The 27,744-nt window shown below is 35.7% G+C and overlaps 3 protein-coding genes across 7 annotated transcripts; 1 reads left to right on the top strand and 2 right to left on the bottom strand.

Moving 5' to 3' along the window:
• Window positions 1–1,153: 1,153 nt before the first annotated feature.
• LOC147546328 (uncharacterized) lies at window positions 1,154–2,850 on the bottom strand. The gene is made up of 2 exons (XM_086634255.1): window positions 2,112–2,850; window positions 1,154–2,030 (listed from the first exon to the last, which is right to left on the bottom strand). Exons 1-2 carry the CDS (start codon window positions 2,770–2,772, stop codon window positions 1,279–1,281), a joined length of 1,413 nt encoding a protein of 470 aa, XP_086490381.1. The 5' UTR covers window positions 2,773–2,850; the 3' UTR covers window positions 1,154–1,278.
• Window positions 1,321–9,441, top strand: LOC147546327 (serine/threonine-protein kinase GRIK2-like). 3 transcript variants are annotated; one of them, XM_086634258.1, is made up of 13 exons: window positions 1,321–1,455; window positions 4,620–4,851; window positions 5,162–5,523; window positions 5,998–6,072; window positions 6,158–6,202; window positions 6,617–6,691; window positions 7,061–7,148; window positions 7,277–7,401; window positions 7,775–7,870; window positions 8,220–8,286; window positions 8,380–8,495; window positions 8,803–8,881; window positions 8,996–9,441. In XM_086634258.1, exons 3-13 carry the CDS (start codon window positions 5,236–5,238, stop codon window positions 9,115–9,117), a joined length of 1,176 nt encoding a protein of 391 aa, XP_086490384.1. In that variant the 5' UTR covers window positions 1,321–1,455; window positions 4,620–4,851; window positions 5,162–5,235; the 3' UTR covers window positions 9,118–9,441. The 3 variants fall into 3 exon arrangements, with proteins under 3 accessions (XP_086490384.1, XP_086490383.1, XP_086490385.1); XM_086634257.1 differs by lacking the exon at window positions 1,321–1,455 and adding an exon at window positions 4,082–4,446; XM_086634259.1 differs by lacking the exon at window positions 1,321–1,455 and adding an exon at window positions 4,167–4,446 and having other exon boundaries at window positions 5,195–5,523.
• Window positions 9,442–20,141: 10,700 nt separating this feature from the next.
• On the bottom strand, window positions 20,142–23,873 carry LOC147546326 (uncharacterized). Of its 3 annotated transcripts, XR_015223216.1 has the most exons (5): window positions 23,563–23,844; window positions 23,082–23,266; window positions 22,567–22,963; window positions 20,309–22,285; window positions 20,142–20,255 (listed from the first exon to the last, which is right to left on the bottom strand). XR_015223216.1 is itself a non-coding variant. In XM_086633343.1 (4 exons), exons 2-4 carry the CDS (start codon window positions 23,254–23,256, stop codon window positions 20,815–20,817), a joined length of 2,043 nt encoding a protein of 680 aa, XP_086489469.1. In that variant the 5' UTR covers window positions 23,257–23,266; window positions 23,563–23,873; the 3' UTR covers window positions 20,142–20,814. The 3 variants fall into 3 exon arrangements, 2 of the variants coding, with proteins under 2 accessions (XP_086489469.1, XP_086489468.1); XM_086633343.1 differs by having other exon boundaries at window positions 20,142–22,285; window positions 23,563–23,873; XM_086633342.1 differs by lacking the exon at window positions 23,563–23,844 and having other exon boundaries at window positions 20,142–22,285; window positions 23,082–23,511.
• Window positions 23,874–27,744: the final 3,871 nt, after the last annotated feature.

Below are 27,744 nucleotides of genomic sequence, written 5' to 3'. Positions count from 1 at the left end.
AAGTCATTACAAAGTTTTCGCTAGATAAAGCTGGCTCCATGCACTGATGCACGTTAACAGGTGCGTATCTTCAAAGTCAATCCAACTATTTTAATCCAAAACTGATCCTAGGTCCAACCCGAGCCTAGATTCAAGGACCATATCTATTTAACATTTTCTCATGGTATATTAGAAAACGAAAAAGCAATCAATTGTTAATTTTTTGACCATGTCAACACTAGGATGCCGTAGGGTATAGGAAAGTGCTATAATTACTTGGCATATCATCTATGCACTAGTCGCACAATATTATCTTTTTATTGTAAATAAATTAGATTTTTAAAAAATAGTTGATGAGAATATATGACCAAGAAGACGTAGCATCAGCTTTTAGGGGAAGCTATAAGTAAGATTTTCAGAGTCTCAGGGGAAGAAGTATTTATGGTACGACATAGAGCTGTGACATTAGAATTGCTAATTTTAATTTCCGTGACTATTTTCATTAGAATATGTTACTCATTGCCCTCTTGACAGCGACAATCAACTAGCACACAGAGTTGTGCAAGTACTCTCAACAGGACCGGGATTTTTAGATAAAAAGAAAATTAATATTACTTATTGTTAGGAGAAAAATAAGCACAATTTTATTAAATTGTTGCTAAAATTGATGTGTAGTGAAAACGTTTCAGAAGTCAATCTACCTCATTTAGTTGGTGGGTTGAGTTTTACCATCTTTCTCTCTCGAGTTGTTCATCGTTTTAAAATTGCACTCATTCAAAAATTCCTTCCATCTTATGCGCGAGTGGTGAAGTCATTTCCACGGTTTATTTTGTTTTTCATGTTTGATATTTTTTTCACTTGTTACATCCGAATGCCATCGTTTTTTTTAGTTAGAGATGCATATAGACTCAAAATCGTGTGGATTATTGCACAGGATATATCCAATAACATTAATTAGTGACAATAAAGGACTTAAGCTTGTCCAAGTAATGGTATACAAAAGAGACCAAAATGCATGGTTAGGAAGAAAACGAAAGATATAATGTCATTTCATTATATGAATCTCTTTTATTTTTTCTTAACTAGAACTCAATTGGTAAAAATCGAAAATAAAAATAGGAAGCATCAATTTCAGGAAATATTAGTCTCGCTTCAAACAAATTACAACCGTTCATTTCCAATCCAACTGTTGGTTTATTTAATCAAATCAAATATTATCTCTTTCTTGTTTATACATTTTCAGTAGTTTAGAAAGTATGTATTTATATATATAATTAAATATAAGTGAAGCTTGTTCAACTAATATTGAGCTACCATTTGAATGACAGCTAACTCAGATGACGCTTCCGTTGCACCTGGATTGAACCTACAAGCTTCACAAAGAGGAGAAAGAAGGGAAGGTGTCTGATACCTATACTCTCCACCCATCATCGGCATCGGAACTCCGACCTTCACCGGACTGACATAATCTGGCCGGTAAGTCTGACCTAAAACTCCTTCAACTGAGTCTGTTAGTTTCACAAACTTAAATTGAGTTTCAAGATGAGCAAAGGCATTATCAGATGGTATTTGATATTTATGGACACGGTTTTCCTCCGCTCCGATTGGTGTCACTTTTACATCAATCTCTACCAAACCCGTTACCGTTACTCTAACACTGTTTGTGTCGTCTGTTCTCTCAACAATTACTGTTCTAACTCCGTCGTTGATTCTCCATTCTGCTTCTCCGTCTATGGGTACTTCAACTGTTTCACCATCCCATCTAACAATGAGAGAGTCGACGCTGTCATCCCATTTCGAGACTCTGTTGGCAGCTAGGACAAGATTGTGAGTATCAAACATAACTGAGAGAGCTTGAACCCAAGTAAAATCCCGAGTCCTTCCTTGTGGTCTTGTTCCTATGAAGTGGGCGTTGATTTGGAATTCATTGTCGGAAACAAGTGCAAAGTTGCCTCCGGTGGCACCATGGAAGTAGAACATGACTCCGTCACCACCGACGAACCTTGGGTCGTAACATATTGAGCCAAAACCATCACATTTGGCTCTCCTATCTGCACCAACCGGAAGAATGAAAATTGAGTAAAGAAAGAAAGTTATACTAAAGAAGTGTAACTAAGGATCATAGGACTTACATCTGCAAGTGGTCTCACACCTATTACAGTCAATATAGCATCCTTTGACCTTCTTGTTCTTCTTAGGCTTCCTTTCTGGGCATTCAGCAGGGCACACAAGAGTCATACCGGAGCATCGTCCTTCACTCCCGCATGTATTTTTCTCTTGTTGCTTCGGTTCTGTTGGTGGACCTCCGTTTCCGTTTCCATTCCCGTTTCCGTTGTTCCCATTGCCATTTCCGTTCCCACTGTTCCCATTGCCATTTCCATTGTTACCATTGCCGTTTCCATTCCCACTGTTCCCATTTCCGTTGCCATTCCCATTATTACCGTTTCCATTGCCGTTCCCACTGTTACCATTTCCGTTGCCATTCCCATTGTTTCCGTTGCCATTTCCACTCCCACTATTGCCATTTCCATTGCCATTCCCATTGTTGCCATTTCCGTTTCCATTGCCACTATTACCATTTCCGTTTCCATCCCCATTATTACCATTTCCATTGCCATTACCGGTGTTACCGTTTCCATTTCCATTCCCATTGTTATTGTTGCCATTGCCGTTGCCATTGTTGGCGTTGTAGTTCGCATTTCCATTATCATCGCCTTGAGCAAAGGTGGCTGCCTCCATGGCTATAAAAACAACAAGCAAAGCCAACAGAAAATATGTTATCTTCCTATCCATCTTTACCTTGCTAAAGATGTATATGTGTATATTTTGTTCTCTAGCTATGTAAAGATGGAAAGGGTTAATGTTTAAGATTGGGTTGTGGAGAAGTAGATGAATTAGGTCTTTATATAATCAAAGGTTATGCATGGAGTTCTGCCTAATTCATGTTCATTCTCTTTAACTTCATGATTTTGTTTAGGGGTTGACCAAGTTAAGAGTATCTGCATTGACATTGTCATTAAATTAATGGAGGATCTAATCATTCCTTCCATGGAGGTCAATATATTTGACTTTCAATGACTTGGTAGTTAATTAAGAGAAAACAAGATTAGAAAATGTTCATGGGAGAACAATGTAGGTACTAGTGCTTTCCGTATAAATTATACAATAATGAATTGCTTCGTCAGGAAATTAAGTCGAAGACTCAATTTTGAACTTATGCAATAACATAAGAAGAATCTTCGAACGATCGCTGAAAAAAAAATTTTTATCAATTACAAGTGGGCATTTTTTTATTAACCTAATTAATTGGAGATGCCAAGTTCAATCATCTTAAGGTTTAAGGTAATTAATCAAAGTTAAATAAGTACACTATGAGCTAGTGGGCTCATAAATTATTATGTTACTTTTAGTGGTACATTACTTGCATTGTCATTTGGCTTGCAACCCTAGATCTTGCACAGGATTTGCCTTCCCTATATTGTTATCTAACTAAAAAGTACTTTAAAAAAAAAAAAAAAAAAAAAACTAAAAAGTAATCACAGTATTTTTGAAGGATTTAACTAGCCAAAGCAATTGCCCCCAAAATTCAATACTATCTCTGATTTATTGAATTGCTTTAAATTGAGAAGTCAACTACCACTAAACTGTGGTAGAAGTAATTGATTTGTTCAAACTTCGGTTTGTACAGCAGAGGCACAGGCACACATATGCTACTGCTCAAGCCAAACTCGGCTTCTTAGATTATGACTAGTGGTTGAAAGCGTTGGGTTATATTTAGTGTCCTCAAAAAAAAAAATGTAATTATCCTGAATGACGTTTAGTTTCACGTAGAGCAATTTTCATTTCATTTACAATTCCAATAGAAAGAAAGAACTACAAATCCACATACTCTCTCAAGTTAGATTCCACTTCTCGCTGACAGTATTATTCTTCTCGCTGACGGTTATATTTAATGTCCCACCGTCTCCCGCGTCCCTCAGACAGAGTAGTCTAAGGGCACTCTGGCTAGTTTAACTCATATCGGATTTGAACCGTTCGGACTAATTCGAGTGCCCTTGGATTGATATGTTTGTGAGTCTCAGACGGCTCTGTCCCAAGCATAGGAGGAGTGCTAAGAGAGGGTGGGCCTATGACAAATTTTTGGGACCAATCCTTTTGGTAATGCGCCAAACAAGACCTAGGTCGTTGACTCCGTAACCGGTTGTAGCTTCGCGGGCGAACCTCATCTCGCTAGATATACGCGGCAAAACCCACGAAATTTGGAACAAACGGCTTCCACCTTTCTCTCTCTGCCTCTCTCTCTCTCTCTCTCTTGAATTCTTATTCGATTCTGTTTGACGATTGCTGAAGTTTCTCTCTTGAATCGAAAGAGGTCTTCAATTTGATTCCAAATCAACTCGCCGTCACTAATTAGGGTTTCAGAAATCACTTTTCAATGCAATGTGTTTGATTTCAATTTGAATCAAGGTTAGTTACTGAATATCTTTAGTACACAGTGATTAATGACTTTTAACGTGATTTCAAGATCCGATTTTTCGTTTTCAGCGTTTCCGTGATAAGTTTGTAGGACCCAAGGAATCTCTTTATTGGTTTCATTAATAAATTTTCCCCCTTTTTTGATTTTTGTATGATGATGGTAGGAACCGTGAGGTCAAGGGTTACTGTGTACCTGTTGTTGTTGATGGTGATGTTCTTGTGAGTTTCTTAAAAGAGGGTATTATTTATTAAAACTGGAGCTTTCGAGATGTTAGTGTTGAATCGAATTGGTATCAATTTCATCAGCTGTTTTGTTCCTTTATGTGAATGGCATCCCTTGGAATAACGAATCGTCTCTGGGTTTTATGTGCCCTAAACCTACTCCTCCCTTATCAGGTATCCGTAGTATCTCTTATTGGATCTGAATTGATAGTTTTAGATAAGTAATCAATTGTCAAATCTTTATGCTTCTATTCAATAAATATCGCTCATCATTAAAATAGTTAAATCTGGAACTTCTTATCGTATCAAATCTCACCTCAAAATTTGAAGGTTAAGTTTGCTTTTCATTGCTAGAAAAAGCAGTCCACTTATCTTCCTCCACATGTAGTAGATGGTTTAGTTATATATGTAAAAAAATTCCTGTTCGAAGCAGTTTCGTAGAGTTCTTGATGGCACGATTTTTCATGGTTATTATATTCGCCAGGTCCAGGAATTGACGTATCTTACACTTTGATAGTGAATTGGCTGGAGCTGTTGGTTTCATCTCAAGATTGAGAAATGGGTTGTTGTAGTTGTTTTGGGTTCACAAAGAAATCCAAAAGATCATTGAGACCATCTTCTATCTATGCCAGACGGTTTTCTCAGGAGCATTTGCTTAAGAATAATCTACAAGAAGTTTATGTAGATTTAAATAACGGTGGAGCGAGCAATATTCGAGATGGAAGTTATGGGGAGCAACCGAACCATGTAAAATATCCCGAGGGGATCATCTCACGTGGAGCTCAAGATGGAATGATATGCAGGGAGGTTTCTGTCAGGGAGACTCACAAGCTTATCCGTTCGGAGGTAAGTGGGGTGTGGGGAATGGACTAAGGTCACAGTTAACAATTTGAGTACCTCACAATTACTTTAGATTTTTCATTCCTTCATATGTCATGTTTCAATCCATTTTGAGTCTTTGACCATGCGAGGCTGACGATGTGTTGCTTAGTTCGTCACATTAGGAACCGAAACATCTAAGATTTAAGTTCTATACTTTTATAACATGTTTGGAAACTCCAAATCAAGGCTCTTAAAAATGGTGCAGGTGGTTATTTATCAATTGTGGTCATTATAGCCTTGATGATTTATCATATAGCCCGAACTTAGCACGATTCGAGTGATGCCATTTTAACTAGAGACTAGAGTCAGAGATACCAACTATGGCATCTTAAATGTTACAATATTCTTGTTCTTGTTCAAATAGAACTATGACATGTTAGCTATATGATGGATATGCATGATTCGGACTAAACAATTCATTTTTCAATTCATGCTCAGGACGAAGATGGAAATAAAATGGTGAATGAGTATGTTCGAGTATGCAAGATTGGTTCTGGGAGCTATGGGAAAGTGGTGAGGAACAATTTATTGACATTCTCTTTGTTCTTATTTTTTGAGAGAAGGTATTTGCTTTTTGCTAAGCTAATGCCTTTAACAGGTACTTTACAGAAGCAGTAAAGATGGAAAGCAATATGCATTCAAGGTCACATATTTTCTCTTATATTAAGTTTCTGTTGTTTGTACGCTGCTATGTTTTTTCTATGTATCTTCCCACTGGCTTCGAAAATTTCCAAAAGAGAAGACCAAAAACTGTAGTCAAGTTTTCTGTCAATATTAATTCAAGTTTTTCTATGTATTGCCGCTATATATTCCTCCTTTTTGTCAATATTAGTCCAAAATTTTCAAAGTAAAAACTGTAGTCAAGTACTATTTTTCATTATTTTCAGTAATTGCTCTATTTCTCTACTTATGGCATTTCATCTTTTTCCTTTTTGTCATGTTTAGATGTATTTAACAGTTACGTTCTTACAAGTGATATATGTATGGACACAAACAGGGTTAGTTGCTATTGCTTAGAATACACCAACCTTTAGTTTCTTGTATGGTTTGATTTCAGGTTTTTCACAAGTCTCATTTATCAAAGTTGCGAGTAGCACCTATGGAAACTGCAATGACTGATGTTCTTCGGGAGGTATGTGCTGTATGGTTGGACACTTTACAATGCATAGGACTCCTTGCTCCTGTCTTAAATTCCAAGAGTTAATGTACGGTTAACTTGGCATTTTTGTTCTTATGATATCTTTGTATACGTGCTTACTCTAGAGAGTAGAAAGGATTCTTCATTTCTAATCTAAGCCATTGTATCATGTTTGAGTTGAAGTAACTGCACCTGAGTTAGCAGGTTAAGATGTATTTTGTCTTTATTATTTGATTCCATATCTTTTAATTGGTTTACATATTAGTTCTATCTCAAATAAAATTTTGAAAGTAATGCATATATTCAATCTTATTATCTGCTTGAGAACAGTACGGTAAAGTTACCTACGGTATTATTTTGCAGGTGTCGATCATGAAAACGCTGCAACATCCAAATATAGTCGACCTTGTCGAGGTGATTGATGACCCCAACAAAGATAATTTCTACATGGGTATTTATGATACTTATATCTCGTTGTCTTTTGGGCACTTAAATATGAGTTGTTATTATTCTATCTTGAGCATGTAAATTAAAGATCCCAGTGTATAGCTAATTCTAAACATTGCATTTCTCTTACAGTTCTTGAATATGTAGAAGGCAACTGGATTTGCGAGGGTTGTGGTCCGCCAGGTGGTTTAGGGGAATTTACTGCTAGAAGATACTTCCGGGGCATAGTTTCCGGTCTTATGTATCTTCATGCTCATGTATAGTATCTTCCTTTTTCATCTACTTTGTTCATTTTAATTTTTTCCATCTATAACCTTCACTCACAATTGTACATTTTAAAGTCAAGATTTAGTTGGTTAAGATCAATACTTTTTCATATTTATAGTTACCTTAACAAGGTGGATCTAATTATTGTAGCTAGATCGGTTTTTGTTTGTGGTTAAATGTTAAAATTCGCATAAAGCTATAATCATTTTAGGAAGCTAGAGCTTCAGTAATTGATAGTATTCATAGTTGAATATTTCTTAGGGTGAAAATCCCTGAAAGCTCTTTTAAGGTAACAAACTAAGTCCAGCGGACCAGCGCTAAAGTTGTTAATATTAAATACCAATTTTTTTCATTCTTTAACAGAATGTAGTGCATGGGGACATCAAACCTGATAATCTTTTAGTTACAAGCACTGGCTCGGTGAAGATTGGAGACTTCAGCGTCAGCCAGGTCTTTGAGGTAATATTGTTGTTCCCGCATTGCTTTGCTTTACTTCTGCCTAAACTAGTCCGTGTTACTTGACTATCTTGAGATGAGCCAATAGAATTCATTTTTAAGCTTGCCCATTTTCTAGAAATATAAATTCATCGATAATTTTTTAAGCTTTTCATTTTTGTGAAAGTTTTTCAATTTGAATTTCGTTGCTAATTGCTCAACTCTGCATTTAGAAAATGTGGAAGTGCCGTTTCAAAAAAAATTGAGAATTAAGTAGAGCGCATCAAATTTAACTTGGAGTCAGTTTTCTTTAAACGCTTGCATGGAATTTCTTGACGATTGTCTGTTTGCTTTCTCCTTGTTTTATCTGAAGGACGATAATGATGAGCTTCAACGATCTCCTGGAACTCCTGTTTTCACTGCACCAGAGTGTTGCTTAGGTAGTGTAACTGATCAGAATTGAACTTCTGACATTTTTAATAGATGTCCAATCTTATGTGTACTTGAATGTGTGGTTTCCATTCTGATGGCAGGGCTAAGATACCATGGTAAAGCTGCAGACACGTGGGCTGTGGGTGTCACTTTATACTGTATGATCTTTGGTCAATATCCTTTTCTTGGAGATACATTACATGACACATATGACAAGGTAACCGGATTACGAGAATACTTGTGTTTGATTGGTTCTTTTTTCCCTCGGATATAGAATTTTTGAAATTGAAGTTCTCCATCTGTTTAATCAATCATTTAAAGGGAATAAGTTACCTATTTACCCGCCTTCTTTGAGAACTTCCCCCCATCCCTGAAATTGCAATCCAACAAAAACTACAGCTTGAGAAAACAAAAACGTGAGAATTAGTATCTTTTATATAGAATTTGAAACGGTTTTTCATTCTTTTTAGATCTCGTGCTAAGAAGTTTTGCTAAATAATGAACTGCACAACAACTTTTTCCAGATTGTAAATAATCCGCTATCATTTCCGGAGGGCATTAATCCACAGCTGAAGTACTTGTTAGAACGACTTCTATGCAAAGGCTAGTAATTTTCCCTTCCATCCAAAAATTAACTTGCTACTGCATGTTTCATTTCCTTTTTGTTTTCTTGTTTGCTCTTCATTCTCACTGAATCTGCACTTGTTTATTGCACAGATCCAAAACAAAGGATAATTTTGGAGGATGTTGCCGTCCATCCATGGGTCATACAAGAAGAAGGTCAAATCCCCGAGTTCTTGTGTTTATGCAAGCGTTGGAAACTCCAACAGGAGGTCTAATGTGATCATAAAGGAAAAGCAAAACGTATAAATGACTAAATTATGTAAGCATAGATAGTTAAACAAGAACTACCAATAGACATACACTAGGATGATTACGGCTTCTTGAATGGCTTCCGTTGATGACAATATAAGTAAAGGTACATCATGAATATTTGGGTTTAGTAGGGTTTGGTTTTGATGAATTTTGGCTTTTTTTTTTTTCCTTTCTTTCTCGTTCAGTGTTGGAATATACAGTAGGATGACTTTTTTGTTTTGGCGTAGAAAAGCGAGGTTGTATATGACTCATTTTTCCTCAATTTTCCACATATTAGCTCTTCTAAATGTTACTAGTATGAAACGCATGTATTTCATATACAGAATCTGTCTGCAGGTTCGATACTGCAGTCTTCAGTTTCCAGTCGGACTGATACTCCTATTCGAATCAAACTATTAACCGAGCAGGCGGAAAATTTGTCAATCCTTGGGAAATTTAGAACTCACTCATAGTTTAGCTTGACTTCTCGACTAGAAGTGATTTTATTATAGTCCAGTATATAATTGATTCTTTTCTTCTCACTGAGGTGATAATCTTTTTGTTCATGGTTAGATATTCTTCCACTGTTTGTAGGTGACCTCCTTCTGTCATAATAATGTTGTTTTTCTGCCAAATATCTGCACATTTATGTCATAATAATGTTGCTCAAGTAGAGGTTTGAGCTAAGCGAGTCAGTAATGCTCAACCCTAATTGATTAAGTTGAGAACCCTAACCGGCTAAGTTAGAGTTTGTATCTAAGTCAAGACCCAAGGGACTGCTTTAACCCTGTCAGGGTTCAGATATGGGACTGTTTCATTATGTTCTTTAACACTATAATAGTCAAATGGGACTGTTTTAAGAGTAGAAAAAAGAAATGTCAAGAATAGACACATTTGTGATTGGTTCATGGTCTTGGTTATTGTATCTGACAGAGACAAGTACAAATGATCTGAGTGAGTCACATTCGTAGGCATAAGTCATCATCATCATCTGACAAACGTGTGTGATTCCCTGAATTGAATTGTTCGTTTCCAACTCAATAAACGTCAAGAAAATTCAATAAAAACACCCTTCCCCACTTACCCGTTTCATATCTTCTCCACTTTTACCATTTTCTGCAACTAAGTGATTTTGCAGCTTTACTTTCTCTCTACTCCATCATCATCATCTTCATCATCATCATCATCATCAGTTAGTACAGGGTCGATCACTTTTACCTGTTTCATATACTGATTATACATGTGCTTTCACCAAGTATAAAAAGCTAGTCCTTTCAACAAAAAAAAAAAAAAGTATAAAAAGCTAGTATGTTGTTTTTTTTTGAACGAGTGATACCATATATCAATAAAGTCTATTACAAGGTAAGAGACTGGAATTAACAACACTTAAAAAAGGAAATCAGTCAGCACGGACCAATTCTTCAACAGCCAAATTATGAGGGGCCGAATTTGCAGACCGAGGGCAGTAGCGGAACTTCACTCTTCTTTCTCTCGCTTTTTCTCGCAACAGCTGGACTTCATGTTTGATGCGCCACGGGATACAATCAGAACCGTCCGATAATAGGGTTATCATGACCCTTGAATCTCCCTCAATCTCTGCTCCATATAATAGGTATTCCTCCACCATTTCTAAACCTAATTGGAAAGCTTTCATTTCGCTTTAGAGAGCCGAAATGGCCGAGAATCTTGAAACCCTAGAGCTGAGAATACCTCCCGATGAGTCCCTCACTATCGCCGCCGCCGAAGCTCCCCCTATTCTGTATGCTCCATCGACATTTACCTTTATATTTCCTTGTGAAGGTGGGATCCAAGCTTGTACCTGTATTTCATTTACATCAAAGGTCGAGTTTAACAAGTTAGGGTTTTTGTTAAGTTCAATTTTGGTCATCAACCAGACTCTATCCAAATCGATGGTGCGATTATTGAAGTAAACTTCGTTGCGACTCTTCCACCAAATCCATAACAGATAAGTATATTTATACCAAATTCTGTTATCCTTTTCTCCTTGATTCAGTAACTCCTGCAAATTTATAATGGGATCCGACCCTAATTGAAGTAAATCATGATCATTAGTTATATATAGTAATTGTATAAACAATGGACATGAACCGAATAAATGATTTAAGGATTCTACTTCCTGTGAATTGCATAGTTTACAAATCGGATCTGTGTGATGCATGCGTCTGTTGATGTTTGAGAGAGTAGCTATACCATTGTGTATTAACTTCCAAGTGAATAACTGAATTTTAGGGTCCATTAAACTCTTCTTCCAGAGCTTACTCCAAGGAAATGATTGAAGATGATCAGGTAAATTCGATTGTTGTTTAATTGTAGAGTAATAAGACTTAGTTGTAAAGTTCCCTTTTTCTGTTTGGCACCATATAAGGCTATCTTCCGAATTATCATTTGGAACATATAAGTTAAGAATCGCAGTTATAGTTTCCTGATCGAAGTGCTCATTAAGCAAACTACAGTTCCAATGATTAGTACCAGGGTGTAGCAGATCAGAGACCCATTTGATGTTGTTGGATAACGTCCTTATTACATGTGGTTTCTTGTTCTGCATTTCAGGTAGCCATGGATCCTTCTCTATTTGTACTTTGGTGCCATTTCCAATCTGCCATATGCTGTGATTTCTTAACACATCCCTTACTTGAAGCAATGACTTCCAGAATTGAGAGTTATGTTGCTTTGGAGAAGCCTCCCAAAAGTTCACATTGGTAAGATACTTCGACTTTAGTATTTTGACCCACATATCATCATTATTTGTGCAAAGTCTCCATGCCATTTTAGCCAACATAGACTCATTGACCTCCGCTAAAGTTCTAATACCCAAACCACCTTGCTTCTTCGATGTAGTGATAACATCCCATTTGATAAAGTGTAATTTTCTATCTTCAATTTCATGTCCCCACCAAAAACTACGCTCTTCTCGTTCTAGAGTGTAAATAATTGATTTAGGAACTCTCTGTAATCCGAATGTATAAGTGCAGAAAGAGCCTAAAACCGACTTTATCAAAACTGTCCTACCAGCTTGTGAAATTAGTTTTTGCTTCCACCCAGAAAGTGATTTCTTGAACTTTTCTTTTAGCCAAGTATAGGTTTCTATTCTGTTTCCTGGTTTCATGATGAGTGAACCCAAATACTTGGCCTGATTTGTCATACGAGGTGCTTTTAACTTAGCTATATATTCTTCTTGAATTTCAGGTGGAATTCCCGCACCAAAATAAATCGAGGATTTATCGAAATTCACTGCTTGTCCAGAGAAACCAGCATATTCTTCCATTAGTAGCAAGATTGCATTGAGGTTGGTAAGACTAGCTTCTCCAAAAAGGATTAAATCATCTGCAAAGAGAAGATGAGTGATAGAAAGGCAAACTCTATTAAATTTGTATCCTGTGTAAAGACACTGCCTCTCATAGTGGATAATAAGTAGTGATAGGGATTGAGTAGTTAAAATGAAAAGGTAGGGTGATAACGGTCACCCTTGCCTAAGACCTCTCGAGGCTGAAAAAGCCCCAAACAGACCCCCATTAATCTGAATATTAAAATTAGCAGTCGAAATACAAGATATAATGAGACTCAAAATGGGGCCACGAAGACCAGTCGCTTGAAGAACTTGGGTCAAGAAAGACCAATTGACCCTATCATAAGCTTTGGCCATATCCATTTTTAGAGAAAAACCACCCGATCTAGCTTTTGAACCATGCATAGAGTGAATCAATTCGGTAGTCACTACAATATTATCTACTATTTGTCTATTCGGGACAAAAGCGTTTTGAGTCCACATGATGTTATCCTCTAAGAGAGGCCGAATCCTATTTGCAACTATTTTAGTGATGAATTTGTAAATAGAGTTGCATAAAGAGATCGGACGAAAATCCGAGGCCATACTCAGACTCCTCACCTTAGGGATTAAAGCAATAGTAGTTAAATTAAGAGAAGGGTCAATTGAACCTGACTTGAAAGCTTCCTGAATATAGTGTACCAGATCCCCACCTACAGTCTCCCAATTTTGTTGATAAAATATACACGGGAGACCATCTGGTCCCGGGCTTTTGAGGGAACCCATCTCCATGACAACTGCTTTAATCTCTTCTGTGGATGGAATTCTTGAGATGTAGCCCAGGTCTTCTTCCGATATGACTTTATATGCATCTAATAACTCTATCGGTGGTTGTACTACCATCTCTTCAGTAAACAAATTCTGAAAAAATAATGAGATATCAGTTGCAATTTCAGTGGGATTATTAGATTTGATACCTGATTGCAGCCTAAGCTCACTTATTTGGTTTTTCTGTCTTCTTTGTGATACTGCTGCGTGAAATGCTTTAGAATTCCGATCACCGTTTTGAACCCATTTGACTTTCGCTCTTTGTTCCATTCTTGCTCTTTCTAATTCTTCAAAATATAATATATCCTCTTGGTAGTCACTTTCTATCTGAAGAGTAATTTCCGTGGGGGCTAATGTCTGAATGTGTAGTAACCTGCTACGAAGTATTTTAAGTCTCTCTTTCAGTAAACCAAAAGTCTGCCTACTCCATTTCCTTGTCAGGTCTTTTACTTGAAGTACTTTATCGTAGAAAGAACCCGTAGTTTTGTCCCAATTACTTTGAAATGATTCTTTATAGTTTGAATGTTTTAACCAAAACGCCTCGAATCTGTCAATTTTTGCAAAGATATTAGATGCCACCACCATTTTGAGTAAAATAGGAGCATGATCACTCGAGTATCTAGGTAAATGGAACAGTCCCGAGTCAGGGTAATTTATCAACCAATCCGCATTGCAAAGGGCACGGTTCAATCTTTCTCTAGTGAGATGAAATCTGGATTTATTATTAGTCCAGGTAAAAGCAGGCCCATGAAAACCAAGGTCTAAAAGTCCACCATTCTGAATGAAGTCCTGGAATTGTTCAAGAAAAGGTATATTAGGAGAGCCGCCGAACTTTTCCGATCTCGATCCCATGGCGTTCATATCTCCTATACAGCAAAGAGGTCCCTGTGTGTTTGAAATTCGTACTAAGAGTTCCCCCCAAAATGACGACCTATCTTGCACTCTTGGAGGACCATAAACACAGAATAGATTCCACGGTTGATCCATAGAGGGACCTAAAACAGTGATATGAATTAGATTATTCGAAGAGTAATTAATAGTAACATCCAGATAGTCATTCCAATACAAAATAAGACCTCCACCCCTACCTTGAGATGAAACAAAAAAACTTTTATTTAAACCTACATAATTATAGTTAGGAATATTATTAATATTATTTATTTTAGTTTCAGAAATAAACGCAATAATAGGCCTAGTGGCCGATAGGAACTGATACAAAGTATTCTTTGTCGTGTCGTTCCCTAAACCACGACAATTCCAACAGAATATACTCATTCTTCCATCGGCTTTGCGGTAGCCGTGACCGATATAACTTCAGTTTCATCCGACATGTTCCTCATGGGGCGTTTAAGTGAACCTCTATAACGATTCTGTCCTTGAATGGAACTTTCTGTAATTTCGAAACAATTTCAATGTTTTCACTATTTACATATTTCCTTATGAACATCAAAATATGTGCCACTTCTTGCTAGTAGAGAAGACTAGTCTTGATTGGCTTCTCAAATGGACCGAACAAAATTTAGTGAATAATGAACATCAAAACAAGTTGAATAAATTAAGAAAAGTAGTCCATATAATGTTTAAAAATACATACATATAGTACTATTTGATTTTGGAATCTAATCTTCCAAACGACTGACTAGGAGACAAATAAGCTTGACAGAAGTATAAGACAAACTCTGCTTTATAAATCACTCATCACTTAGAAAATGATGAGATCTCAAACATACAAGTTGTTTGGGGATGAGCAACTTCAACAATCTCTCTCTAAAAAATGAGTTAATGATCTCTCTTTCTCTCTCTCTTTAGATAGTAAATATAGGAGTATTATGGTGGGAGTTGGTTGGTGGAACCTTCAACCCCACAACATCTTTTTACCCATCCATAATATACTACTACTACTACTACTACAGTATATATATCAATTTTCTGGAAAGACGGTCAGTTCCCCACTTCCTCAAAGTTGGTCAAATAGTGGTTGTGGGCCGGGGTAAAAACCAAGTTGTACATGAGAAGAGAAAATTCTAGAGAGAGAATGAGTCTACTAATACTATATACTTCCACAACCATTAACAACATGAGAAGCCAAGCTAGTTCTCATTTTGTTTTCCTTTTCTTCTTTTTTTTTGCATAGAAATTAAGATGTCTCTTGTTCATGACTATATGTTTGTTCTCTTGATCCTTGGGTACGTTACGTATGTACGTACGGTAGTATATACTAAATGATGATCAATGATGATGCCTGGCTCCCTGTATGCCATTTGCTGAGAGTCCATCGTATCTAGCTAGCATTTTGATGGGTCTTTGTGGATGGCGTGCTAGGAGCCAAGCATATTTACATCTCTCAACTCTCTCTGTTTTCATGGAGCATTTTATAATCCCTTGTATAAAATGGGTATTGTTCTCTCATTTCAAATTAAATTTTTGGCAGTAGTAGTACTACTACTTCCGGGTCGTTATGATTTTAATACAACTACTAGTTTGTTGGTCAAAAGTAAGTAACTAGTACTAGACTTGTCAAACATGAGATCATTAGCTTGTTGTGATAGGGACCCCCCCCCCCCCCCCCCCCCATTGATCATCATATAGATTCACTACAGTTTATAGAGTACAGGCCAGTAAAATAGATCCATATTGCCTCTTATCATCATCATCATCATCATCTCATTTTTTGCCTATGTTCTACAAACTACTACCAATAACACAGAACGAATAAGAAGGGCAAAGAAAATAGGTGTAACTAGTAAGAGTTAGCACTTTCCTAAAACAATGCCTACCAATAGGTGAAGATGAAGTATTATGGGCACCACCAAAGAAAATTTTTGTTTTCGGAAATAATATACATGATTGCCATGAATATGGTAGATTATCATACATCGATGTATCATTTTTTTTTTCTTTTTAGAAATCGACTACAATCCACACGTCCCATCTTAGGGAATCGAACTTGAGACCTCTAGGGTTTTGGAGTTTATGTCAACACTAGCAACCACTTGGGCAAAAGTGTTGACATACATCATGTATCGTTTGACTTTTGATACATTATCATGACAGAATATACATACTATTAGTGAGAATCGAACCAATAACCTCTGAATTATCAGATTGAGTGTCCAAAACTGCATCAAGGGTGGACGACACCCACTTTCTCACTGAACCCCATCTATTCTATGGAGACACCTTTAACCAGTCAAGAGGCGCCGCCTATGGAACCTCCCTCTTCACTCGCCCTTTATATGCTGGCCCGAGTAGGGAAGATTTTATGGGCGCCTTCGTCTTTACAGGGTCAAAGCCTCGGGCCAAATTCATATTGCTCAGGACCTCTAATTTTATCTTTATAATCTCTTTCAATGAATCAATTTCGCATGATTCTCTCAAATTTCATATGGGTCTCACACGATTTCACCTTCATTCCTAGTTAAACCTACATTGAGGTTGTCTATCCCTTGGGATCCTCTGTGCTCCCTAGAATCACATACTGGATGTGAGACTATTCTCAAATGTCTCTTTACATGTAGTATTCTTTAAATCTAGCACGTGTCTTTTATCTTGTGACGCGAGAAACGTGTTCCTTTTGTGCCTAACTTGTGTGGGCTTATCCAGGGCCGTGCCTGAGAATCCGGGGGCCCGGTGCCAAATTTTTTAGTTGGCCCCCCTTGTAAAAGCAAACGTAAAATCTAAATTTTTTTACGCATTCGGTTGCTTTTGTGTATGTCAAGGTTGTGGCTAACTTTTTCATCTCACACATTAAATTATAGTTTAGTTATGAATGATAATGAGAGTTTAGATAGAGATTCATATGATAGAAAGAATGAGAAATTTTAGAGAGGAGAAAAAAAAATAAGGATTAAAAAGAAAGTTATGTGTCAAAGAACAAATTGCGTTGCGATAAAAATTATAGAAATATCATGTCGCAAGAGAGACCGAGAGAAAGGAGATTTGTGATAAAGAATAGTTTTGTTGTCCTTATTGACTTTGGGATGACAATACTATATATTATACCATTTTTTTTTGTTGACATGTATATTATACCACTTGAATCATTGACCATTAACGTTTCAATGTGACCTCTTCCAAAAAAATTAAGAGAAAGTGCTACCGGTAGCACTCGAACCCAAGACCTCTATCCCAAGAGATGAACAGTGAACCAGCTGAGCTACTTCACAACTCATGCTAATCCTATAACCTTCCCAGTTTAATAGGGTTAATAAATGGCCAAAAGCTTGAAAATGACCCTTTGTGGTGGGGGCCCTGTGCGGGCGCACGGCCCGCACCCCCCACTGCACGGCCCTGGGCTTATCTCTCATATCATGTTAAATTTATGGCCATCCGACTAAAAAACAATTGACAATAAACTTTCATAAAAAAACTATTGTTAGTAATTAAAATCCAATACAAGGAGTGTCTCTGTTTGTAAAATGGTCTCCTATAATAAACAAGACTTTGGAATTTTCAGTTCAAGCTATTAAAATCCATCTTTAACAAAAAAAAAAAAGCTATTAAAATCCAATGTAAGGGGTGTCTCATTCTAAAAAATGGTATGGACTTTGGTAATTTGAGTTCAAACTAGTACATGCATGACTACATGTAGATCTTCACGTGGTGCAATTCAATCATATGATAGTCATCATTATAAATAAATAGTAATCACATTGAACGCCCAATTAGAGTGTCTAAACATATGATTATGGCCTATATCTAAAAAAATTTCATATAACACTTGTACTTTGGTTTGGGTAGCCACGGGAATATTTAGATAACAAGACGAGTAGACGACTCCAATGTCATGTTTGGCAAACGTCACTCGAATTTAATATTTTACCAAAAATTTCATTATTTATGTAGTGCCCCAAACCTAAGAGATTATCAATATTGTTGTCGTACTTCATGTATAAAATCACTGGTCCAGAGTTTTGTGGTTAGAGTAAACTCTACCAACTCACCTAAAATATCTTAACACTTACTAAGCTCAAACGTTCACCTATAATTCAGATTCCGGACAATCTTACAAATGGTGTGGGACTATCATAACGGAACATTGTTGGAATGCAAGAATGCTTGGTGATCTGACTTCCCAATATACAATAGGATTCATCGTGCGAAGAGCAAATCCCAAATTCGTGTGCTGAGTAGGTTTGTTATTTGGGAGATGCTAGAGTGACTTAGAGGATGACATAATGACATGGAATTCACTAAAAGGCAAGATTTTTTAAAAGTTTGACCACGGTGGGGACCACTTTTCTTTCCAAATGAGGAAACATGTCATCCTCTAACAGGGCCGGCCCTAGTATATCGGGGGCCCGAAGCGAAACCAAAAATTGGGGCCCCCATATAATGGATGTTAGAAAAAATTAAGTAAAATTTAAACAATGCAAATGGTAGGAATCGAACCCTTGACCTTTCAATTAAGATCTAAACCCTTTACCACCAAGCTATAATTTAAATTATATATGAAATTGATTTAAAATATAATTAGTTTTTCGAAAGTTACATACGAAATATGAAACATGAGGCCCAGGGCCGGATCCATGGGGGTGCGAGGGGGTGCGGCCGCACCCCATGGATCCTCCCGAAAAATAATAACAGTAGTAGTAATATTTTTTTTTATTTACGTATATATAAATCAATATATTTATCTAATGATGTATGATATTGACACAAAGAAGCATTTGGTGTGGTGGTTTGGTTATGAGTTAGATTTTGGCTATGAGTGTGAGGTCGTGGGATCGAATCTCTCCATAAGCAATTTAAGTATTTTTTTCTAATAGATATATTTGTATATATTTTTTTGATTAATGATATATTTGTATATTATTATTAGCATTTTTAAGTATTTTATGTTTGAATTCATTTGATCCGACTATCTTTATTGATATTCAACTTCAAGAACCAAAAACTCGTTTCAAGAGTACCGAGTTGTTCTGTTGTATGACATGTTTGAGTCTATCTAAAAGATTTTCCATTTTCGACAAAATTAAGTTGATTCTCTTGTTCAATTTTATCCGTTAGCTTTCATTAGTCTTGACACTTTGCCACTTAGTTATCAGCTTGATAATTACATTTACGGTACGAAGAAGAATGACGATTTTCTAAATTTGGATGAGATTGAAGTTTTTGCTAGAATATTGGTGGAAACTAAGAGAAATAAAACATATCATTTAGTTTATTTGCTTATCACTTTAGCACTAATTTTGCCGACTGCGCCTGCCTTTAATGAAAGAGTTTTTTTGAAGCTAGTTAAAGCGCGTTTAAGAAACAAGATGAGTGATTCTTGGTTGAATGACAGTTTAGTAGTCTTTACTGAAAAGGAATTTTTAGTAAAATTAGGAATGAGTCCATTATCAGAACATTTCAAAACATGAACTCTCGAAGAGGTTAATGTGTTTGTAATTGTTGATGTATTAATATAATTAATGAATACAAGTATTTTGTTTGCAAAAAAAATTAGTTATATAACTCCGCACCCCCTAAATAAAAATCCTGGATCCGTCCCTGATGAGGCCCTTGATTATTTGAGGCCCAAAGTGACCGCTTTGGTAGCTTTGGTCACGGGCCGCTCCTGTCTTCTAAGTACCAAATTCTAAGTCACTCTATCATTTCCCTTGTTACTATTTCACATCCTTTAAAACTGTCAATCAAATAATATATTTATAAGCAAAAGTTCAAGCAAGCTAGACATAACCAACTGCATAGTAAAATAAAGTATTACGATCATATAACGATCACATTTACTGAGATTACGATCCTCCGTTTAACCAATGTGAGACTACGGAAGTAATACAAAACCGACAGGTCATTGTAAAAGAACATATTAAATGATCTTTTTAGAAGCTTATTAGCCTATGAAAAACAACAAAAACAACTTAAAACAAGACAATAGCAAGAGGAAACCGGTTTAGCTAGGCTAACTACTATAGGTTATTATTATTCTATATAGCTTACAAATACAAATATGGAGTAGGCTAAGAAGAAACAGTAAGGTTTGCATGCCTTTTTAAACTCCAATATCTTTATTAGTTGATACATGCGTTTACACAAACTTAATTAGGTCAAAATACTACTGTAATAATAGTTGAAAAAACTAGTACCAAACAAAATGTGCATGAAAATACATACTCCATATTTATGTGGAGGAAGTAGTCTTACTTACTTACCCTAAACTGACAAGTCATGCATCTTTGACGTTTGCCGTTTCTCCTCCATAGCTTGACCACCCTTCTTCCTTGGTCAACGCAATCAAAAGACCAGACAGACAGAGAGAGAGAGAGAGAGAAACACGTGCAGTCAAATATATACACCAAACCAAAGACGACAACAACAAAAACAACAACTAGGGCAACCAACCAACCAATATTCAAGTACTACAGTATCTTTTTTCATTTGCATGATTCCCAACGCCACCCCGTGAATCAACTCAACTCTCTCTCTTGTTTCTCTCTCATTATCAGTTTCATCTTCTCTAGGTCAAGTCGAATCATGATATTCAGACCACGACTGAGTCAGCTGACTCAGTATGAGTACTAATTAATTAGCTCCACTGATCTGCTAAAATCCACCCATGACCCCATTAATGGCTTCCACTAGTACTATATCTGTTCAACTGATGATTTTGATCCATAGTTGAAGAACCAGCCATTGAAGAAGCAAAATTCATAAACTGATCTTGTGTTGGTAATAATGGACCAAGATGATGATGATGATGACTTCCATTAGTATTATTCCTATTAACATTTACTCCTACTCCAAGGAAATCTCTTGTCATATTATGATCTTGAGGACCAATCACACTTGAATTATTCTCTCCTCCTCCTCCTCCACTTGAATGGCTTATAATCTGTTGTTTATTCAATAATGAAGAAGAAGTTTTGTTTTCTTGATCTTCATTTGCTGCTGCTACTGACATCATTAACCTATCTAGGTTATTTTGATCTGTATCTGTTAATGAGCTTAAATTCATCAACCCACTAAACATTCCATGATCACTATTAGTACTATTGTTACAATTTACATTTCCATTCATCAACTGCTGATTCATGTTCTGGTATTGTTGTTGATGATGATTATCGGCAGCTGGTTCTTGCTGTTTAGTTTGATCATGGCGGCCGAAGAATAACTGATGAAAATTGTCATTTCTAGTCTGGGTAGCAGATTGTGAGAGATGAGAATTATTAAACCCATTATTAGTATCAGAAGAAGATGAACTTACAACACCGGCGAAGTTACCCATGAATGAATGACTACTTCTTGATGCTCCTAAATGAGCTGCTTTTTGTAGAAGTGCAGTTGCTGACATTTGAGGAGTTGATGATGATGATGATGATAATGTTGGTGGTGGTGTCTGGTTTTGATTTGAATATAAAGATGAGGCAAAATTGCTTTCCACAATTAACCCTTCTTTATTACTATTATTGTTGTTGTTTATATTTTCACCTTCCTTCTTTAGACCTCGTGGCGAAGTCGATAAAGAAAGGTTGACACCCGTTGATCCGTCGTTACGTCTGTTCATCCATTGTGTCGATATACATCCTTGATAATCAACAATTGGCGATGACGATCCGAATAAATTATTATTTGTTGATGCCATATGTGGTGAGAATTCATTTGGAAACCCACTTGTTGATTTTGATGCTAAGAATGGATCTTGATTCACAACATGACTAGTCATATCAATGGGTGTGCTAATTTGAGGATTGGATTGGTGATCTAGCCAAAGTGATAACCTAGGCTTGGTCTCATTAGCATGAAGATGATGATCGAGCGGGTTCATTAGTCCATTAGGGTTAGTAAAATCCGAGCTACCAATCGGGCAGAATTGAGAACCACTACCAGAATCAAACCCTTCCCTTTGATTGTTGAATGCTTGTAACAAACTAGTAGATTGATGAGGATTTATCATACTTCTAGCATTGTCACTTAAGAATGACGAATTCTCCGCTCTAAAGTTCAAATTACTTTTCATTATCATCGATGGATTAAATCTCGCACTTTCTTCTGCTAAAGCATCACAAAATGCTCTGTGTGTGATAAAACTGTCCTTCCTGATCGAACAAGAAAAAAACTACTCAGAATAATTATACGAGATGTCTCACTACTAAATAAAAACAAAATAGACAATCGCTTGGAGAAAAAATTAAACAAAAAATGTTTGTAAAGTTGATTGACATGGCTGCATTTAATTCAAGATCCATATAGGAAAAGGAACAACCATGAAACCCTACTTGTTGGGTCATTTATTAACTCTTTAGGTATTCATTCATAAAATAAAATAAATTGAAGGACTAAAAGTAGTAAATAATAAAAGTTGAAGAGAGGATTAAACCTGGAGAAAAGTGTTCCACAATCACATTTATACTCTTTAGTACCACAAATTTTAGAGTGAGCTTTCCAGTCAGATTGAACTGCATATTTCTTCGAACATTTCTCGCACTTCCATTTCTTCTCTCCATGTTTTCTACTAAAATGTTTTTTAATTCCAGTAAGATCACCTAAAGCCCTAGATGGATCATGATGAACACAGTTTTTCTCTGGGCATATATAAACTTTCTTCTTGATCTCATTACTTGTTCTTTGTTTAAGCTTCCATGGTAAATTATGACCTCTTCTATGAAGTTGTAAATTTTGATCTCTTTGAAAACCCTTTTTGCAAATCTCACAGATGAATCTGTTTGTTGCCATAAGTGACTTTGGTGATAAAGCAATAACCTCAGCATCTGGATCTGTTGAATGTGAATGAATACCTTAGATAGATAGAGAGAGTGAGTGAAAAATGAAAACCCTAGCTAGCTAATTAAGTGCATGTACTAGTTATTACTATAATTATCCATACATACATACCTGGTGTTCCTGGTAGATTTCTCTTCTTTTTGGCAACTGGGTTACTAGTCTCAGAATTAGGGTTAGGGTGAGATGAATTAGTTTTTTCTTGATTAGGAAACCCTACTAGTCCTCTGTTAAGAGAAGAAGGAACTGAAAGTGAACATCCATCATCACTAGGTCCAGACATCATCATCTCAATCTCTCTATCATCATCAACAACAAAAACCCAACACTTTCTTTAATTAGTTAAAATTAAAACAAGAGTTTGAGTAGCTAGATAACAAAGTACTATAACCAAATTAAACAAAGCAAAGACAAATACATGCTAGAAATTTACAAACAGAAGAATCCACTAGTATATAAATCTCAACTTTCGATCCTGCCAAAAATATACTCAAAGTTGAAAAAACTATATATAATCAAAAAAATATATCTTGATTTATAAATCTAACTTATCATCTTTATTGCTAACAAATAAGTAGTAGTATTTTTCATTTACCTTGTTTGTTTGAATCTCAGAAGAACAAAAGAGAAAAAACCAACACCCACAAAGCTAAAAAGGAATATTTCTTCCTTCACTTCTCTCTCTCTGTCTATCTATCCATCTTACTCTCTCTCTCTCTACCTTCTTCCTTATCTTTGACGCCTTTCTTCAAAGTCGGCCAGCCATACACTAGTAAACCTAGATGGTCCACCACCGCCTCTCTGTTTCTCTCTCTCTCTCTCCACATATACAAACACTTGTTGTTTAGCTGGTGAAAGGTACTTACTGCTCAGAATTGTCTTATGTGATGTCTCTTGTTTCTTTTCATTTCTAGGGTTAAGTTATTTCTTTATTTATTTGAAGAGTGAAAATTGGAAAGTTAGAGAGAAATTAGAGAAGTGGGGCTCACTAGCGCTAGCTAGGGTTTTCATTTATTTTTTAAATTAACCAAATTGGAAAATGAAATGATGTGACTTTTCACCCTTCAAAGTATGATTTGATTAAAAGTTTGATTTCAAGTAATAAAAAGGTAATTGCCTTTATACAGATCCATCAAAACCCTAAAATGATTAATTTAATTATTGCTTTTTATAAGATTACTGCACAAACTTTGTTCTGGCCTGATAGATAGGTATCTAGCAAGGATCTATAGAGAGAGAATCTCATCATCCATCATTTTTAACCAGACTGTGCCCTAGCCTAGGGGTGATCCGTGATACCATCATGTCTGGTCTCTGATGTGTGTGGGTCCCACTACACTGTCCACTGTAAAAAAACCAGCCAATCAAATGTTCAAGAACGGTTGCAGTAAAAACAGAGTTACCGTTACGTATCAGTGATTTATTTGAGTGACTAGTTAAGCTTAGGGCTTGAAAAATTACAAGGTCTAGGCATGATTATTCTTTCCGGAAATTATAAAGAGATACTTTTGAATTTGAAGCTAGGGCAACTTGTGATATGGAGAGGATTGAGGCTCCTTGAAATATTAGAAAAGTCAAGAAAACCCATGCTCTAAACATCCCTTTCCAATGATTTTTGCTAATGCTAAATATTGTTTAATGTTCATATGGTGAATGATATGACGTGATGCATTAATAATGTATACTATTTTTTTTAGTTGATGTACCATACGCAATTATGCATCAAGTGCAGAAAACCATATGGATTATTAATTAAAGTGCCCAATAGGTTATATGTAGATTTTGAAACTAGTTTATCTTACATTAGTAATATATTTATTTCTACATAGATCAACACCACAAATTTTAGTGACTTCAGTTGTAATTAAGATGTTTTAACTGGATTTTAAATCTTTGTTGAGAGTAACAGTTAAGTCTATCCGATAAGTACTATTCATGTGTATCACCATGAACGACAGTATTTTAATTTATTTCTTCTCAAATATATATCTAGTGCTACATAAAAAAAACCTACTCTAAATTGACATACCACTAGTTTAGATTCAGGTGTCTATACCAATTAGTCTGAACCAATCTAACAATTAGAAGGGAGGGTAAAAGTCTAGATGGCTAACCAACAACCCGATTACACTTTCAAAAAAAGGAAAAAAAGCAACAATTAGATTAAAATGTTTCTTTTTCTAGAGAAACTTTTTATTGTGGCGCATGTCAATATATGTAATCCGACGGCACACATGTAGATGCTTTTTGCGTGTTTGATTGAACTCGTGCCATCTTTAACTACTTCAAAGTTATTTTTACATGCTTAAGTGTCCATAAATGTACAGTTTTTGTCGTGTCAAAATAGTTGTATTTCTTATTACCCGTGGAAAGAATCAAATAAGATGTGGCATTAAAGAAATTATTTAATACTAAGTTGTTGTTTTCTTCCCCAAGAGCTTCTCCAATGCAAATTAGATTAAAATATTTTGAAGTGTCACCTAGTTAAGTTTTCTTTAGTTCAACAATAAAACTAGTTAAGTTTTCATTAGAGTTTTTTTTCTTACAAAGATGTGACATCATTTAATTTTGAGAAGTCTCAAGATGAAATTCAATATTGAGATTTCTATACACAATCTCAATTTTTCACTCAACGTTAAAAATAAAACTTCTCAACTAAGAAATGACATCTAAGTAATTTTAAAGTTTTTAGAGTGTTGCGTTGGAGGTGTTTTTGAATTTAAGATCTTAATATATAATGTCACGTAGAAAAGAAATTCTCAATTGAGACTATACCCATAAGACAATTTGAGTTTCACATTCGAAATGCTCTAACTAAAATAGCTTAAATAGAATTATGATACAAAATTGCATGTCTTATTACCTAGTCAGCGAGTCTTATATATATAGAGAGAGAAAGATAGAATACTCGGAACCTGAACTAGCTATAAGCGAATGTTCAAACTGATTAAGTGTCGAAGTCTTTTGGGTGGACTCCACGATATGGACGTAGTGACTGGAACCACTAGTTTTTTTTCAAAAGATGTCATCTGACTTTATTTTGATTAATTTGTTGGGTCCACGAAGACATGGTATACATTCTTGTCATGTGAGCTTTCTTAGTTCTTTCCTCCATTATGTCGTTTTGTAAAACATGCAAGGTAACGGCTGGCATATTATTTTGTATGTTGATTGGGATGCTAGTAAGTATTATCCCTCTCTTATATCTACATATAGGAAGTTAAACTAAAGAGGTCGTCCTTTCAAATATATCTCTAATTGTCCACGACTCATTGGTGCAGTGGTTTGACACCCCCTCTCCAGTCTATAAGATCTTGAGATCGAGTATCTGTGAAAACAATTTGTCATCAAAATTTATCTCATGTAATTTAGACAATAAATAAAGTCGATGTAGGAGTAGATGGGCTTTCAGACTCCTAAGATGGTCTTAATTAAGGGTCTTTACACGGGCTTTAGGGGTCAAGATGTCTTAATTGACATATTATACTCATGATGTATCAACGCCGTTGAAATGTAATGACTCTTGGAGTACAATCTAAAAAAAGGAATATCTCTAACTTGTATACTAGGCCTATTTCTCAAAAAAAAAAATTTACATGTTTATCCATTATAAGTTAACTATCTTGGTTTCCACCATAATTGTGTTTTTTATCTTCTTATGAATGAAACTATTTTACCTTCTCTTAAAAAAAATCTATTATAAGTGATAGAGACGTTAGGGTCAATTATCATCTTCTTCTTCAAAGCGGTTGCCTTTGTCTGGTTAACATTTTCTAAGCCGCTATTACAAATTAGTAATATTGGGACAAGATTTTGAGATACGTTTCTTGCAACCATAAAATTCACATCTTTTTGTACTCACGGTCAAATTGTACATATAGAGATATCTTTTACACAAATTTGAACAAAATTAATGCAGAAAAATGGACAAATAGTAATTTATACATATATAGTGATTTTTCTGTTATTTGTACATACACATTTTTTACATGAGATCTAGCTAGTTCTAGTTGATTACTTGCAATGGCAAAATGCAATAAAAAAATTATATCTTTATGCATGGAGCAAATGGGTTTATATTCCTTCCTCAAAAAAAAGGGTTTATATTATATCTTTATGCATGGGAGCAAATGGGTTTCTAGTCTAGGTGTAAAACTCGCCTACAAATGCATGTTCAGATCGACTGATTTTCATAGAAAAAAGCGTTTTAACAAATAAAAAAATGTATAAACTTTGAGATCGTAGAGATAAAAACCCAAATATTTTATTTAATTGAAAAGCTTTGGCATGGGGCTGTCTGGTGTATTATAAGTACAAGAATCAGGATCCTATGTTGCAAAACACAAGTGATTCTCTTTTATTTACAATAATAAAATAACATTAATTATAGATTTATTTCTCTCTTGATTTCTTACCCAACATCTCTTCAATAATACTATAGATAAATATAAAATATATTCAATTCAGGTGTACCTAATAATTCTCTATACCCAATATTATATAGTCTAATCTTTTACCAAAAAAAACATTATATAAGTCTAACGTAATGTTACTTGGCCCCATATGTGTGCCGACCATGTGATCTGAGAACGACGTGACATGTCTGAATTGGGCCATAGGCGTATTATGTCATCTTTCGGTAAAGAGTTTGGGTCATGTAACACTCATGTATATAATAAATCTAATTTTGGGAGCACAAATTTTGTGATTTGTTGGGGATGTTTGTCCACTGAAATTACGGGTTATCAGCTCGGGAAACAATATAATAAGTTGATCT

Source organism: Eschscholzia californica, unplaced genomic scaffold, assembly GCF_041429995.1.
Source record: "Eschscholzia californica isolate CP2 unplaced genomic scaffold, dmEscCali1.0.p SCAF_4, whole genome shotgun sequence".
Lineage (NCBI taxonomy): Eukaryota > Viridiplantae > Streptophyta > Magnoliopsida > Ranunculales > Papaveraceae > Eschscholzia > Eschscholzia californica.
This window is presented reverse-complemented; position numbering and strand designations above follow the sequence as displayed.